Source organism: Octodon degus, unplaced genomic scaffold, assembly GCF_000260255.1.
Source record: "Octodon degus isolate 3935 unplaced genomic scaffold, OctDeg1.0 scaffold00074, whole genome shotgun sequence".
NCBI lineage: Eukaryota > Metazoa > Chordata > Mammalia > Rodentia > Octodontidae > Octodon > Octodon degus.
Genome location: NW_004524650.1, coordinates 9,301,209 through 9,316,949, shown reverse-complemented (window position 1 = coordinate 9,316,949; position 15,741 = coordinate 9,301,209). Strand labels below are relative to the sequence as shown.

The 15,741-nt window shown below is 42.8% G+C and overlaps 1 protein-coding gene across 3 annotated transcripts in view; it reads right to left on the bottom strand.

The window, feature by feature from the left end:
- The window catches only part of Tgfbr3 (transforming growth factor beta receptor 3), a 196,778-nt gene that overhangs the window by 167,658 nt on the left and 13,379 nt on the right, over positions 1–15,741 (bottom strand). For all 3 annotated transcript variants that reach the window (XM_023720259.1, XM_023720261.1, XM_023720260.1), the window contains exon 2: positions 9,225–9,378. In XM_023720259.1, coding sequence (XP_023576027.1) covers positions 9,225–9,285 — 61 coding nt within the window. In that variant the 5' untranslated portion in view covers positions 9,286–9,378. The remainder of the gene's footprint in view (positions 1–9,224; positions 9,379–15,741) is intronic.

The following is a 15,741-nucleotide window of genomic DNA, read 5'->3' as shown; positions in this document are numbered from 1 at the left end:
GTGAGGGAGGGAAGGAGGGAGGGAGGGAGGAAGGAAGGAAGGGAGGGAGGGAGGGAGGGTCAGCCAGCCGGTCTCATTCTTCATGGCTCTGCTTGCTCTGCTGGCCTACAGCAGTTATTCAGGCATGTGAGGACAAAGGGAAACAACACAAAGTTCTATTGAGACTTTTTCCTTTTGCCATATATGGGCCCTCTCACTGCCGACAGAGAGAATAATTTTAATTTTTTTTTTTAATCAACATTTTCCTTTGAAGGTTGTAAGATTTTCCACATACCACTCTGGGTTTTGTTTTGTTTTAAGATTTCTAAATGCTGGCAGGAGCGCGGGAGAATGGCTGCGCTTCGGTCCCCAGAGCACCTGCTGCGTGTTTCCTGGAAGGAACATTCTAAGAGCAAGCGCAATTTTTTTCAGAGTTTTTATTAGTGCACATTAGTTATAAAGAACAATGGATTTCATACTCACACAAACTGTGTATCATTTCTTCCCCCCTAATCTTACTCCCTTTCCTTCCTCCCTCTCCTTTACTCCTGTCTTCTCTAGGAGATTCCCTTCTACTTTCACGCCATCTTTTTTTAGACTCTACATGACAGAAAACAGGCAGTATTTCTCTTGTAAGTGCATTTTTAAGTCTTCTAGAAGTCCATCTGATTTATAAAACCCATTCAGAAATCAGAAATACGATTAGACTGGACTTCAGGGTCTTTGTGTGTGTGGCCATTTTGGCAGTGAACAGCTTAAAGAAAACAGAAGTCAGCAGCTCACATGGCTGTGGGGTGGGGTGGGCCAGGCAGTCAGAAAGGACAAGCCCTCCGTGAGGCACCCAAGCAGGGCCCGCACCGAGGGAAGGTCGCATGTGGAGACACCACTGGGTCATTCCCCCCTCTGACGCTGCTTCCAAAACCAACACACTCAGGGTTTGCAGCTCTGCTGGTGATTCCAGGTGCCCTTGGAGTAGCAAGGATTAGTTATCAAAGCAAACAAATTGAGAAAGGCTAATTTCCTGTGTACACGACTGTCAGGCTACAAGCTCGTAACAATTAGACAGCTGTACAGGCACACAGATAGCCACGTTCTAGAAAAAATGTTGATCACTATTTACAAAACAGACCATCGCTAGTATCCTAAAACAATCCAAATAAATCCGAAATCCACAGAACACAACTGTAACTACTCAGCACAATAAGGATGCAAAGGGCAGAAAACCAGGACTCCGCCGCCCTGCCTGATGTCAAACCTATGGATCATCTTACTTTCTTGACAACCATCTTTCTTGCACTATCTGTACATCCAGTTACCCAACTAGCTATTGGTAATCTCTTTTTGCAAATGAAAAGGGAAAAGACCTCACATTTACTTTTTTTTTTTTTGCAGAACTGGGGATTGAACTCAGGTCCTTGCGCTTGCCAGGGAAGCGCTTATTCCACTGAGCCATCTCCCCAGCCCCAAGACCTCACATTTAATAGACACCACATTTCACCCAGATAAAAACTCCTGGGTCCTAGGTAGGGCAAAGGAGTCTTGGAGAAATGAGCTCATCTTCTGACTGTCACTAACTGTGACCATGTGTGTGTGTGTGTGTGATGTTTCTATGCAAAAACTAAAAGGAAAGTGGAGGAAGGGGAGGTCTCACCACACTGGGGCACACATGGTGTCCCCAAAGAGGCCACTCAAGTGACCCTGGATCCCCTAAAAACAATTATTTGCTCTTTAAAATAAATAAAAATTCAGAACTCTGGTGATTCCTGGCATCACAACTGACAATAGTCTTTTCCTAAGTGTCCAAAAGCAGAATTAAACACAAAAGTAATAATTAAAGATGATAGTCAAAGACTAAATCAACTAGCCGGGGCCAAAGACCAAATGTTTGGCCAGATAAGGCCTCTTGTCTTCAGGCCTCTTGCTCTGAACAGTCAAGACTATTCATCTTCAGTGTAGGGCAGGGGTGCTGGAGATTGAACCCATGCCCTAAAATGCCACACATGCGCCGTACACTGAGCCACACCACCCAGCCCTCAGTCCCCAGCCCCATCAGCCAGATCCTTTGCATTCCCCAGGGGCAGCTCCTTGCCCCCACCCCACCACCTTCCTGCCCTTAGGAGTTGCAGCCTTTGATCATTCAGCTGGCAGAGAGGAGAAAGCCCTGGCAGAACCACCTCTGCCATGCTCAGGCCATGAACTCAAGTGTGGAACAAATGGGTAAAGAGAATGTGACCCGTGCCCACGGCTGATTACTATTCAGCCGTGATGCTACTCACCCTTGAAAAAGAAAGGCATCCTGTGAGTGGTGCCACATGGACAAACCTGGAGCACCTTAGGCTAAGGGAAATACGCCGGGCACAGAGAGACGAATACTGCCCGGTCTCACTCATACACACAATCTAAAAAGGCCAAATTCACAGATATAGTAAAATGGTAGCTATCTGAGGTGAGGTTAGAAGAAATCGGTCAAAGGATGAAACATGTCAGTTAGGAAGAGTATGTTTAAGAGCTCCATCGCAGGCTACAGTCAAAAACGATGTACCATATGCACGGAAATGGCTAAGATAATAGTGTTCTCACCATACCCCAAAAAAACTGTAAGTAGGCAATAACACATATGATAATAGCTGATGCGGCCATTTCACAATGTTAACAAACATATCTACATATAAGAGCATGTCATACAATATCAATATACAATGTTTACTTGTTAATTAGACATAAATTTTTGAAATTGATTAAATGTTTATTTTATAAAAAGCAAATAGTGCCAGTCCTTTGGGGCAGCATAACAGAAACAGCGTAAACTCTGGAGTCGCTGCCTCTCTGCCCCTTCCTCTGAATGGCTCACCTACATCCACTTGATTGCTCGTTTGTTTCTCATTATACATCACACTTGAGTTCCCTGAGCCCTCGCCGCTCCCTCTGTAGTATGGGTGCGATAACAACGCTAGCCACGGTGACAACAGTAATGCTAACGAAACGGTGACAATGGTGAATACCAATCTCGAACTTTCTGTAAGGATCAAATGAACCAACCCATGTCACATGCCCAGGACAGTGGCTGGCTGCACTCAAGAGGAGCTGAGGGGGGAAGAGGCCAGGGCAGTGACGGTGAGCTTGCGGTGATCGAGTACCCAAACCGCAACCCAAAACTCACTCACCATGAAGCGCCAACACTGCAATTAAACCTAAGTACTGAGGTTTTAGTTTAGAAAACAACTGTTATATTAACATCTTTTCTCTTAACAGAAAACACAATGACATGCTTGCCACCGGCTTGCCACCCCTGGCTAAGAGATGCAGTACAGCAACCAGCGGAAGGCCTGTAGATGCCACCCGCCTGCATCTGCAGAAGTGTGTTTCAGCTCTGGTTTCACCCAGAGTTGAAATCACTTTCTCAACTCTCCTTAAATCACTTACTTACTCTAAGCCTTGTTATTCTCCTTCTGGAAATGAAGAAAATAATATCTGCTTACCCTAGAGATGAAATATGAGGTATACAACTTTCTCAACACTATCACTACTACAAAACTTAGTGAGTTTAGCAGCACTAGTCGTAGTTAGTTTAGACTCTCAGGCCGCCAGGACACAAAGCCTCTGGAGCTTTCTTAGCAGGATGAAGGCTCAGGCTGAAATCATCTCCCTTCCCATGGACTGTACCTGAGTTCCAGGTAGATCCTACGGAGAGGAAAAGAAGTGTATCTGCTCAGCAGGAACACACGTGTAGGCTGCAGGCAAGCTCCCAAAGGATGCGTCTGGGCCCAGGATCAGGACAGTGAGACAAGGGAGCCAGGCATCCCATCTCGGCCCCGGGCAAAGGTGCCAAGAACATCTCTGCAGAGCTCACCTCGGCAGACCTTGCTTGCCTGGCCACAGGGGCCATTGGGTGCCGCCCAGTCCACCCCTTCCAAGCAAACCAACTTCCTGAGTGCTCCACGCATGCCTCTTTTTCTCATTATTTCAGCTTTTGGAAACAGCCCTACCTAACCCTGGCAAGCTTCAGCAGCAGCAGCAGTTAATATTTTTTAAAGATGTGTAGAACTGTTTTTAAAGTGAAAACTTAGTGAGTTTAGTAAAAACTTATACCTGCCATAGCAGGCATTTATTTTTCAAACTTCTCACTTTTCCATTAGATTATAGGATCTAAGATAAGATGCCAATGAGTAACTTAAAGCAATAGTTACTCAGGAGGCAGTATGGTTCTTACACAGCACGTTTACCAAAAGCACAACCTCCCTGCCCGGAATGCTAAACAATAACCAAGGAACAAAGGAGGGGAGGAAAGCCAGGCACAGCGATATGGACACGGCGACACGTGCCTGTAATGCCAGCACTTTGATCGCTGTGAGTTCAAAGTCATTCTAGTCTATGTAGCAAGATCCTGTCTCAAAAAAAAGATGTTACGTTTTGTCAAAACAACTGCTAAGCACGTGCTGTGAAGTGTCCACTGCCACCTTCACCCTTCATCAAGAGGGAAGGGAAGGACAGAGGAAGGGAGAGGAGAGAGAAAAAGGCAGCAGGCATCCATCCACAGACAGACTAGCCGAATCCATGGGCTGGAACAAGTGGGCACCTACCAGTCCAACCTTGCCTGCGCTTGCCCTGCCCCAGCCCCACACATACATGAGATCTTTTACCCCCTTTACCCCTTCTGCTTCCAAGAGCTCTATGCTTTTCCTCTTATTTACAGCTTCAAAGTCATTGCTCTGAAGCCAGAATACAATAAAGAAGGCCCATTACTCGAGGGTTCTTCTGCTCAGATGACCCATGTCCAGCTCTTCTACAGCCAAAGGGTCTCATCAGATTCCAGGATACCACACTGGTGCCGACTCACCTGGCCCTTGATCAAAGGCAGGGGTTCACTCGTTCCACTGACAAGAGTCCTCACTGCAGGAGACTTACTAGAAGGCAAGCAGCTGGACTCGCGGGCCAGCCACCCGGGCTAAGTCCCAGCTCTGCCACATACCAGCAGCAGGATTTTGCACAAATCATTAACCAAATGGAGCCTTAGCTTCCTTGTTTATACAATGGTGATGATAACGATGCTCATAATAATACCCACTCTGGTATTATTAAAGAAAGGAAAAGAAAGTGCTGTTCTATTAACACAAAATAAGTGAGCCAGCAGAGAGCAAGCCTGCGTTCCTGGCACTGTCCTGTTTGAAGCTGATGGGGCATTAGCCTCAGTCTGAATTCTAAGATTGACAGTGCATGCATCTACCTCAGAGGATGGAAGGAGACAGGCCAAACCAGAATGAAATTTGCAGGCCTTCTTCTGATATTTAAGGTCCCTGCCTTCCAAGAATGATGTGGGCATCATTCTCCAGGTCATTCACTTAAAAAAAAAAAAAGTCTATAATCTAAGCGCCACATACCGCATACAGCCCAGTTCTCCCATCTGGCCAGCCTGGTCTTCCTCTACCCAGCTTCTACCCAACTGTCAGGACAGAGCTTGAGGCTGAGCATCCACGAGGCCTTCTCTGGTGCCCAAGCCCTCAAGAGCTTCCACTCCTGAACTCCTCCCAGCTCTTTCGGGGCTTTTGCTATAATTATGTTTTATAAAACTAGGTGAAGACGCAGACATGATATCCTGTCCAAACACTATTAGTACAAATCTTTCTTTATATATCCATCCTATTTTATATATACAGATACAAAATGGTCCTTCATTTATATCCCCTTTTTATGTTTAGTTTTGTCAGAGATGGGTACTCCATTACCATTTAAATATTGTAGGTGCCTGAATTCAGCAAAATAATCCAATACAGTCCAGTAGTCCATAATAGTGATGGGTTATCCACAGGACTGGCAATGTCAGAAATTGTTGACTTAAACCTTTTATAGCTCAGCATATTAATATAGCTTTACTTTTTATACCTCATTTTTATACTTTTCTGCTGGATGGTTAAGACCAAGATAAAGCAAGACTATATAACAAGAAATGTAACTTCTGAATCTGATAAGGTCAGGCAAATCCTCTCAGGATTTACCCTGAAATCCTGTACCAAAGTTTGTAGACTACTGCAGAGCCAACAGTGTGCAATGCATTAATTGTTGTGACTGTCTTACTAGCCTATTTTGAAACTGTCTCACTGCTATTTGTTTCTCAATAAAATTAATAAAAAAAAATGAAACTTAAAACTAGGTGAAATATGACTAACTGAAAAGAAGGGGGAATCTTACACCTCTCTGTATATCACCAAGGGACTAGTCCTGGGCTTGCACTAACAGGGACTCCGAGAATAAGTCATTTATATCGCAAAATGGCTTGATGGCTCAAGGCAAATACAAGCTCATTCTTTCAAAACACCTTCAGATCAATAATAACTCAGAGCACAGAAGTTTAAAGACTTAATCTCCAGACCTAGCCTAAGTAGGTTTATGGTTAAACCTATCACTAATTAGCTATGTGACCTTCAAGGGAGTTACTCAACTTCCATGCTTCAGTTTCTTCCTCTGTGAACTAAGGATAACCAAAGGGTCTGTAATAGTTAGTTATAGCAGTCAGGAGGATGAGAGAAGATAATACACATGAAGTACTCTGGGTGCAGCCAGGCCCAGAGTAATCACCTATAATCATTCAACATTTATTATTATTATCATCATCATCATCATCAGTGTTATCATTAATATTATCACTAACTTCTTGAAGTTCAACTCATCCAAAATGTCCCAGAAAGCATTTGGTAAAGTATACCGCGCCTAAGTAGAAAGGTGCTGGGCATCAGCACACATAAGGCATGTTTCCCTCTTTCTTCATCCTTTTGGCCCATTAGGTTCTGCAAAGCAGTAACACATTTCTACACTAAAAGACCCCCCCACCTCTGTGCTACTTCTCAGTTGCCTTGTGCTCTCATAACATCTGCAGTTCTACCATCCCTTCCACCTCTGCAAAGCTTCAAGTGTGTAAGCAATGCAAATATATTTTCCCAGGCTGGCAGTGCAGCTCAATGGTAGAATACCTGCCCAACATGAGCAAAGCCCTGGGTTTAAGTGCTAGTACCACAAAAAAATAAAAATACTCTCCTAATGGCTTGAAAAAGGAAGGAGGTTCTTAAGCAACATTGATTCCGAGGGCCAGCCAGATAGCTCAATGGACTAAAGCACCTGCTTAGGCAGATGCAGGGACCAAGGTTTGATTCCCGGCACCACATGCCATACCAGCACCACCCCTGGCTGTGCTGAGACTGAGACTGAGAGTGGGGGTGGTGGTGCGCACCTGTAATCTCAGTGCTTGGGAGGCTGAAAACAGAAGGATCACTATGAGTCCAATCTGTGTAGACCCTGTACTAAAAAAGAAAAGGAAACTGATTTAGCCCAGAGATATAGCTCAGTGGCACAGCACCTACCTGGTAAGTGCAAAGTCCTGAGTTCAATTACTGGTACCAAAGAAAATGATTCAGTACCAAAAGCATCAGTACCTTGTGTGGTGGCACACATCTGTAATCACAGCACTTTGGGCGGCTGAGGTAGGAGGATCCCCAGTCAAACCCAGTCACTATTCAACTTAGTGACTTAACAAGACCCTGTCTCAAAATAGAAAATAACGGGGTAAGTCTCAGTATAAAAGCTCATGGCTCCATCCCCAGTAAGCCACCCCCCAAATCAGAGCCACAGGGAGCCATCAACCTCCCCACACTCCCACAAGGTACCTTTGTCAGTGTTTTTCGGTCTGACCCAGGCATGAAGCAAAACAGAAAGCCTTGTCTGAGCCCACGAGGAGTGATTTTACGTGTCATGATCACACAGCAGGTTTTCCATCGAGTGGTTTCCCTTTTCCTCTCTCTCTCTCTACCCCCTCTACTATTTTTCAATGAAATTTTAATTAAGATCAGTTTTAATACACAGCCTAAATGGCAAAGAACTCCTCAATAAATGAGACAAAGTGAAACTGCTGACAGACAGTAACAGAGAATGGACCATTCAGATTAAGACAGTGGCATTCAAAAAAATAGAGCAGCTTTCTTTCCAGGTATCTATGATGCGAGGGGCGTTCTGCTTTCCAGTCTCAGAAGCTAAGTTCCACCAGCTCGAGCTGAGCCGGGCTTTATCTGCACCCCTGGGAGCCTCTTGCTGAGGTGGTTTCTTCAGGGCAGCACACAGGTTAAGAGCACAGACCTAGAATTTGGACATCAACTCTGGCCCTCCACTTCCCAGCAACAGCATTGTACGACTTACCTAATCTCTCCACCTCTCATCCCCCAGAAAACAGAAAAAATAACTGCCTAACTCAGAGTTGGGATAAAGTGAACTCAACAAATAAGAATAGCCTCACTCGCTTTAAGCCCAGTGGCTGCCACAGGAAACACTAGCGAATGATAACTACTTTACTTTCACCTGTACGTGCAGCTAACAACCAAAACCAAGAGGCTAATCATTTGCTAGGTTAATGATTTCTTGTTCAGACCCACCAGTTCCCAGAATGGATCCTACAAATTAGTTTTGTAGAGCTCATTACAGAATAGACGCAAAGCAAACTGTAACAAAATAGAGCAAATTAATCTTCAAGTATATTAAGTAATCCTAACGTGAACACCAAGATGTCTGCAAGGGAGATCTGGTTCTCTCCCTAAGAGACACCACTCCGACCACTGCCACCTCTCAGCTCCAACCTCAGAGTCCCTTGGTCTCTAGGAAACACAAGAAAGCCTTTTACTACTTTCTTGGTTTTTTGCTTTTCTGTGTGTGTGATGCTAACAATTAAACCTAGCGCCTTACACATGCTAGGAATGACTACCACTCAGCTACATACCCAGACCTTTTCTCTACTTTTTAAAAAAGTTATATATTAAGTATCTTAAATAGACAAAATTAAACAGCTCCCAAGCAGCCCATCCTCTGAGTGCCACTTCTGTATAGGTCTATTTACTCTGAAATAAAGAAGAAAAAAAAAAGACACTTTCTTGAAATTCTTTTTTTTTTTTTTGAGTAAAAATGCAAGAATAATCCATGCATACAATAAAACTAAGTAGGATTAATCATTAGCATATTCATTCTCTACCTCCCTTAATACAGATTGTGTCACTGTGTCACAGACATTAGAATGCCTAGCACAAGCCTACTAAAATATAATGAAGGCAAACATATCATATATCTGTATAGTAGTCAAATATTTTATTTATCCTAAGAATGCAAGTATTTGGGTTTTACATCAAATGGTCTAATCCTTCTAAGCTAAAGAAAAAGAGGAAAATGTATTGAAAAGAATGTCATGAATACGCAAGCTGTATTAGGCAACTTACCTGCAGTGGCTAAACAAGCGCTCATCAGGGCAAACACAGCAGTCACACAAGGGGACGTCATTTTTCTTTCTGCAACAGCCAATAGCTCAGATCACAGACAATCTTTGAAAATTAGAAGTGGCCTGAAAATCCCTCTTGGCAATTTTCAAATTTCCTATAAAAATAAACAAATTTCAGAATGAAAACATAGTACAGAAACTTCTTTTCATAAATACATGTTAAAGTTAAATGGAGAATTTCTTAAAAGTATAAGAGAAGAAATTTGTCTTGAAAGCCATGCCAAGATACTTCTCAACCAAACTAGGGAGAGGGTGGGGCTGGTAATTCTCTAATAAAGATTTCTACAGCAAATATTTTTGCTTATATGTGACATTGAAATCCTTAGACTGTGGAGGTTTTGGAGTTCTGGCTTTGTGATGTATTTTGTTTAATTTCATTTTTGAGACCGGACTCATTATGTTGCCCCAGTGGTTTCAAACTCCTGGGCTCATGCAATCTTCCTGTCTCAATCTCTGGAACAGCGGGGCCTATGAGCCCACAACCCCAAACCTGATCGAAGTCTTTGGTTTTATAGAGTTTTCAGGGCCAGAGAATAAAATCAAAGTGCACCTGTAACCTCTCCAGCGATACTGTGGTACTAAAGTAATCAATAACACTCCAAATACACATTCCTTAGTACCAGTAAGCAAACAGAATAGCTCTGATTAGAGATTCATTGTAATGTCATAATGACAGGGTTATCACAGTGATGAAATTAAATTACATTGAGAATCAATCTAAAAAAAAAAAACAAAGAATTATAAAAAAAGGAAAAGCTTTTATTTCAACTACTGGCTGACATTTTGACAAGGGAAGTTTCAGTCTTTCTCAGCCCCATCTGAGACTCTCCTGATTACGACAGTAGATTATCTAAAAGGCCTTTCTAAACTTTTCCTACCCAGAGCCTTGAATGACAGTTTGGTGGTGGTGGTGGTCTGCTTAACTTGAATATTCTTCCCACAGTCCTAACAGCTGCTCTACGGAAACATTCCAAAGTATATTTTGCAGCCCTACAACCCTGAGACCAGCACAACCAACAGAAGTTGTTCAATTCAACAAATATTTAGGGAGCACTTAGTATGTTGCAGGTGTGGCTACCTCTCACCAGCAATAAAGGCTATCCAACAAATAGTTAAACAGTGCAAAGACTCCGCCTGTCTAAGCCCTGGACAAAGCAAGATAGTGGAATTTCTGGGAACCTGAATGAATTGATATGGACAAGGCTGCTTAAAGGAAAATGCTAGTTCAGCAAATGTGAAGAGCAATTTATTGTAAAGCAAATCCCTATAAGGAGATCTCCAGAGAAGATGGCTTCCTAGAGTATTTTTATGAGGCACGTAAACCATAGGCAGCATGAGGCTTGTGGGAATGTTTAATGAGTTTGTGTCACCCCTGCCCACAGAAGGGGCTGAGGGTCTAGGGGCTGCACTGCATTAACCCAGGGGCTTAAGCCAGGTCTGAACAAACCTGTGGAAAGAAAGGCAAATGGTTCCATTAAAAAATATAGACTGCAAATTGCTGACAAGAATATTGGGCAATTATTAAAATACAGCAATTACAGATATAATAGAGCCAAGCTAAACAGTTTGATGCCCAAAGGCAAACCACAGCAAGTTTACACCGGATCTTAAAACATCTCTGAGGAAGTCCAAGACAAGTTGAAACTACACACTGCTGTTTCTAACAAAGAGGGAGCTTTTCTTCTTTTAGCTTAAAAGTCCTTCCCTAGTGTAACTTGTTCAAAAAAGAAAATAAACTGCAGAGGGTTTTTATCTAATGTTCCTAGTGTGGTGACAGGATCGGAAAGCAGAGAATATAAAGGGAAGCATGTGGTTCCCACTGGGCTTAACTCCAGTTCGGGCCAAGACCTGGACACGGCCGTGCTTTCACACACAACTCACAGGTTTGGTTCCCTATTTAACAGAATGCTGGATGGCATCAGGCTTCCAAAAAGTTGTAGATTTGAAATAAGCCCAGGGAGACACAAACTCTTCTGTCCTATGAGGTTTGATCACACTCACTTTGCATAGACTAAGGTCTCCTGGCCTTGGCTTTTTGACCTCACTGTCTTTGGACTTTGTGAACTAAGTGCTTCCTTTTGAAATATAAGCAGGTCTTGAAAGCACAATTTTGGGTCTACAAATTTCAAGGCAATGTGTTCCATTCAAAGCACATGAAATACTGAGTATCCACAAGTTAAGAGAAGAAAATACTCAGACAGAGATATTCATGGATAATGAAGAAGAATGTGGTAGTAATTCTGCCACTTTCAGAGTTGGCCTGGGTTTACTTCTGAGGCCTTCAGATGGAACATGCTGCCCTGCATTCCTTGGTGACCCAACAAGCACATGGGTGAAGACCAGGCTTAGCTAGAGAAACCTTACGCACACGGATCTTAATACTATCGCGGGGTTAAAGCAATGTCCAGGAGGAATTAGGGACAATATTCTGTGGATTGAGCTTTTTTTTTTTTTAAAGAGTAAATCTTGCTCTATCTGAGAAGAAAATTATGGCAAAATGGATGTCTGACACTGGGCTAAGAGGCACATTCTCGCCCCTTAACAGTTACTCTCCAAAAACAGAACTTGTTTTCTAAGAGAGGGGCAGATCCTGTAGTAGCTTCTGTCAAACACTGCTTGGTCACTACAAAAATCATTACTGGTCATAACTGCCACTTGACTGCAGGGCTATGGGTGACAGCCATACAAAATAAACAATCCTTGGTCGTGCTAAATGCAACGTTCTTTAAAACTGCAAAGGGCAAAACAAAGCACAAACCTGTCCAAGACTGACATGGTTTTGCCACCAACTGGAGAGGAAAAATAGGGATTCAACAAATCTGAGGATGTCAAGGACAGAGATATTGAATGAGTTTTTAAAATTACCATCACCTAAATTCAAATATTAAGTAACACCTGAGCTTCTGGTGGCTTGAATGTAAAATGGTTTCTGACATCATTAAAATACTTCCAGTGTGTCATGTACATTTTTTAGAGAAATGCAGTTGAGTCTGCAAATGATGAAGTAAATGTTGGTAAAAGAATAGCTCTGATGATCATCCAACATGTTATTCAGTGGATTCAAAACAGAGGCAGCCCAGATATATCAGTAACTATAAAAAGGGGTGCATGGGATGTAGAGCAGGTATTGTCTGATGATATTTGGATGCATGTTAAGATTGGTACACAAGAAAGAAAGGCCACCTTTACTAAGTCACAGCAGCAACTTTCAGATTTCTCTACCACACAGGGAAAGGGGATAATTCCCAATCTCCATGTTCAGACAGATTTGGCACATAGAAAGAAAAAGTCCTGGATTTGGCTGAGAAATCCCTGGAATCATATCTAAGCACAACAGATACCCAACAAATATTTACTACTATTCTGTGCCAGACACTGATCAGGACACCAAGCAGATAGCAATGAAAAAAAAAAAAAAAACAAATCCCTGCCCTTGTACAGTTTATATTCTAGTCAAAGTAGTATCCATTACCATTTTAGGTGAGATGTTTAATTTCCTATGCTTCATTTCTCTTTTGACAAGTCTTTAGTTATTGCTTCCTCTGTGCCAGGCAATGGGGATATAGTGGCCAAGCAAAGAGCCATGTCCCTTATGGGCTTAGTGTCTAGCAAAATAAGCTCACAGTAACAAATATGTAACAATACAGTGTGATAAGAGCTGTAAAGGAAGTTCACCTACAGGATGAAAGTCACTTATAGCTCAGTAGAATACGTGCTTGCCTGGCAAGCGCAAGGGCCTGCGTTCAAATCCCTGGTTCCGCAAAAACAAAAAAAAGACACTTAGAGGACAAGCACACTGGGAGTCCCCAACTGAACAAGGTGACATGGCAGAGAGCAAGGCAAGAGCAAGGTTCACAGGCCACGATCAGAGTGGCTTTGAAGTACCTCCCTAGATGCTGCATGAAGGACCAGCGGAGACAGAAGGGAGGCCAGAGTATTTGAGAAAAGATCAATGGAGGTTTGATCTGGGGCACAGACAAGAAAGGATGAATGTGAGGTCAGAAAGGAACCTCAGTTTCTTTCTTTGTAAGAGCCAACAATAAACTATACTTCCTAAGTCACCAAGTTGTTGTGAGAGTTAAATGAGATTATGCATGTATGGTATAAAAGCTATCATTATTTATCATTAGCAGGTTATATTTGCCAGAAATATTTATTATCCTGAGGTCTAGGACTAATTGCAGTCTCAGCATGCTGTGGGTGCCAGTGGAAGAATTGAAAAGCAGAAGGTTGTTCCTGAATTCCTATGCTGGTGGGCAGGAATTCCATGAAGACCAGTCGGAAGAGGCAGGAGACATAGAGGGCAGGAGTTCGGTAGAGGCTGTGCCCAATCTCCTGGGCTCCCACCTGACACTTTCAGGGAAGGGGCTGCCCCTCCTGGCCCTCAGCGCTCACTTCCAGGTGACAGCACCAACATCTGGCCCCAGCACCCTTGCTTTCCTTGGGGTAGAACCTCAGTGGGTCTTTAAAGGCCCAGACACAACAGCCTAAACCCCAAGCAAAACACATCAAAATGGAAAGGCAAGGTTGTGAAAGACATGTTTCACTTAAATTCATAAATGGCCTTTTTCTCACATTGAAGATTTTTGCATCCAAATATATCTGATGCTTATCATTATGGGAGTCTACTCTTTTAAAATAGAATCAGGGGAGCACTGAATTTGGGAGTTTATCTCCCAACATACCCAGCTGCGCTGCACTAAACCAGTCACTTAACCTCCACCACTGTCTCACCTATAAAATGGTAACACTTTGCAATATTTGGGGCAGAATATAGGCTTGTTACCTAAAGTAATACCTGCACCCTGCCTCACTGTGTGTGTGTGTGTGTGTGTGTGTGTGTGTGTGTGTGTGTGTGCTGGGACTAAAGCCAGGACTGCACCTAGGTAAGCACCCTACCACCAAGCTACCCCTCCCCACAGCTCCATGGTCCACTTTAAATCAATAACTGTCACTGTTGTTTTTATGATCAAAAACACACCCAACACTTTTTTTAAAAAAACAAATAGTGGCAATATAAATGGTAGATTGTAGCAGTTTTGTATTAATTTTGAGATATTTACCCAGAATTTTAAAACTTCTCTCAATAATCAAAATCCTGATTCCAAATTCAGCATAAGACATAAGTCCTAACAAAATATATCACTTTGGATACTTGCACCCCAACAGTGAGGAAGCTACCGCCTCAGTACTTTTGGTGTAGGTTACAGGGATCTGGCTGCATATTTTTTCTCATTCCACCTTATGACTCCCAAATTAGCTGCAGGGGTTCAGCCAGGGGGCTAGAACTCAGCCTGGCACTGCCACCAAACCTACCAAACTACTCAGAATGAGGAACCAGCTGTCATCAAGAGGATTTAAAGCATGACCCTATAATTATTCTGGCAAAATTCAGCACGCTGAATATTCTCAAGATAAAAGTCGTCATTCTTCAGTCCCCTGGCCACTGAAAGTCTCTTGGCAAGCTGCAGGAATAGCTCGGTGGTAGAGCACATGCCCAGTATGTGTGCCCCTGGGTTAGATCCTCAAAACCACAAAAATAAGATATACTATTAGATACATCATCATAAAGGTATGTAAATCTGTAAATTATTAAAAATTTTCTCAATAACAAATGATAAACCAAATATTTTGAATTAAATATAAGGAAAATCTTCAAGGGTGGGCACAGTGGCACAACTCTACAATCCCAACTCCTCGGGAGGCTGGGGTGGGGTCACTGTTGCAGGCCAGTCTGGGCAACACCATGGTAATTCCCATCTTAAAAAAATAAAATTACAGGGGCCGGGGAGATGGCTCAGTGGAATAAGCGCTTCCCTGGCAAGCGCAAGGGTCTGAGTTCAATCCCACGTTCTGCCAAAAAATAAAATAATAAAATAACATTTAAAAGAACGTCAGGCATTCTCAAAGGGAAAGGAGGCACGAAAAGTGCAGGAATTCTATCATGAATATGTTGTGCCCTCAGACATTCAGAGACTTACTTTCTAAATTTCTAATACGAAAAGATGCATGGTGCTAGGGCTTGAACCCAGGGGCACGGCCCACAGCTGCCCTTTTTTTGCGGGGGGGGGGGAGTTGACACAGAGCCTCATTAAATTGTGAAGTTTCTCAAGCTGGGCTCAAACTTGTGATCCTCCTGCCTCGGCCTCCCAGAATGATGAGACTACAGGTATGACCACCACATTCTACTAAGAAAATCTTTTATTCCATAATTTACATATATTTGTTTTTATATGGATACATAATTTTACAGCTTCCTAGGAAAAGAGATTTCACACATACCTGTTGAAATTCGAAATGCATAAACATATAATAGCTAGGAGGACTAACAGAACTGAAAAGTAGTATCCAAGAAGAAAACACTCAACAGCATACGAGTACTGAATGGAAATACCACATCATTTATTTTTTTTTTAATTTTTATTTATTTGTGTGTGTGTGTGTGTGTGTGTGTGGCC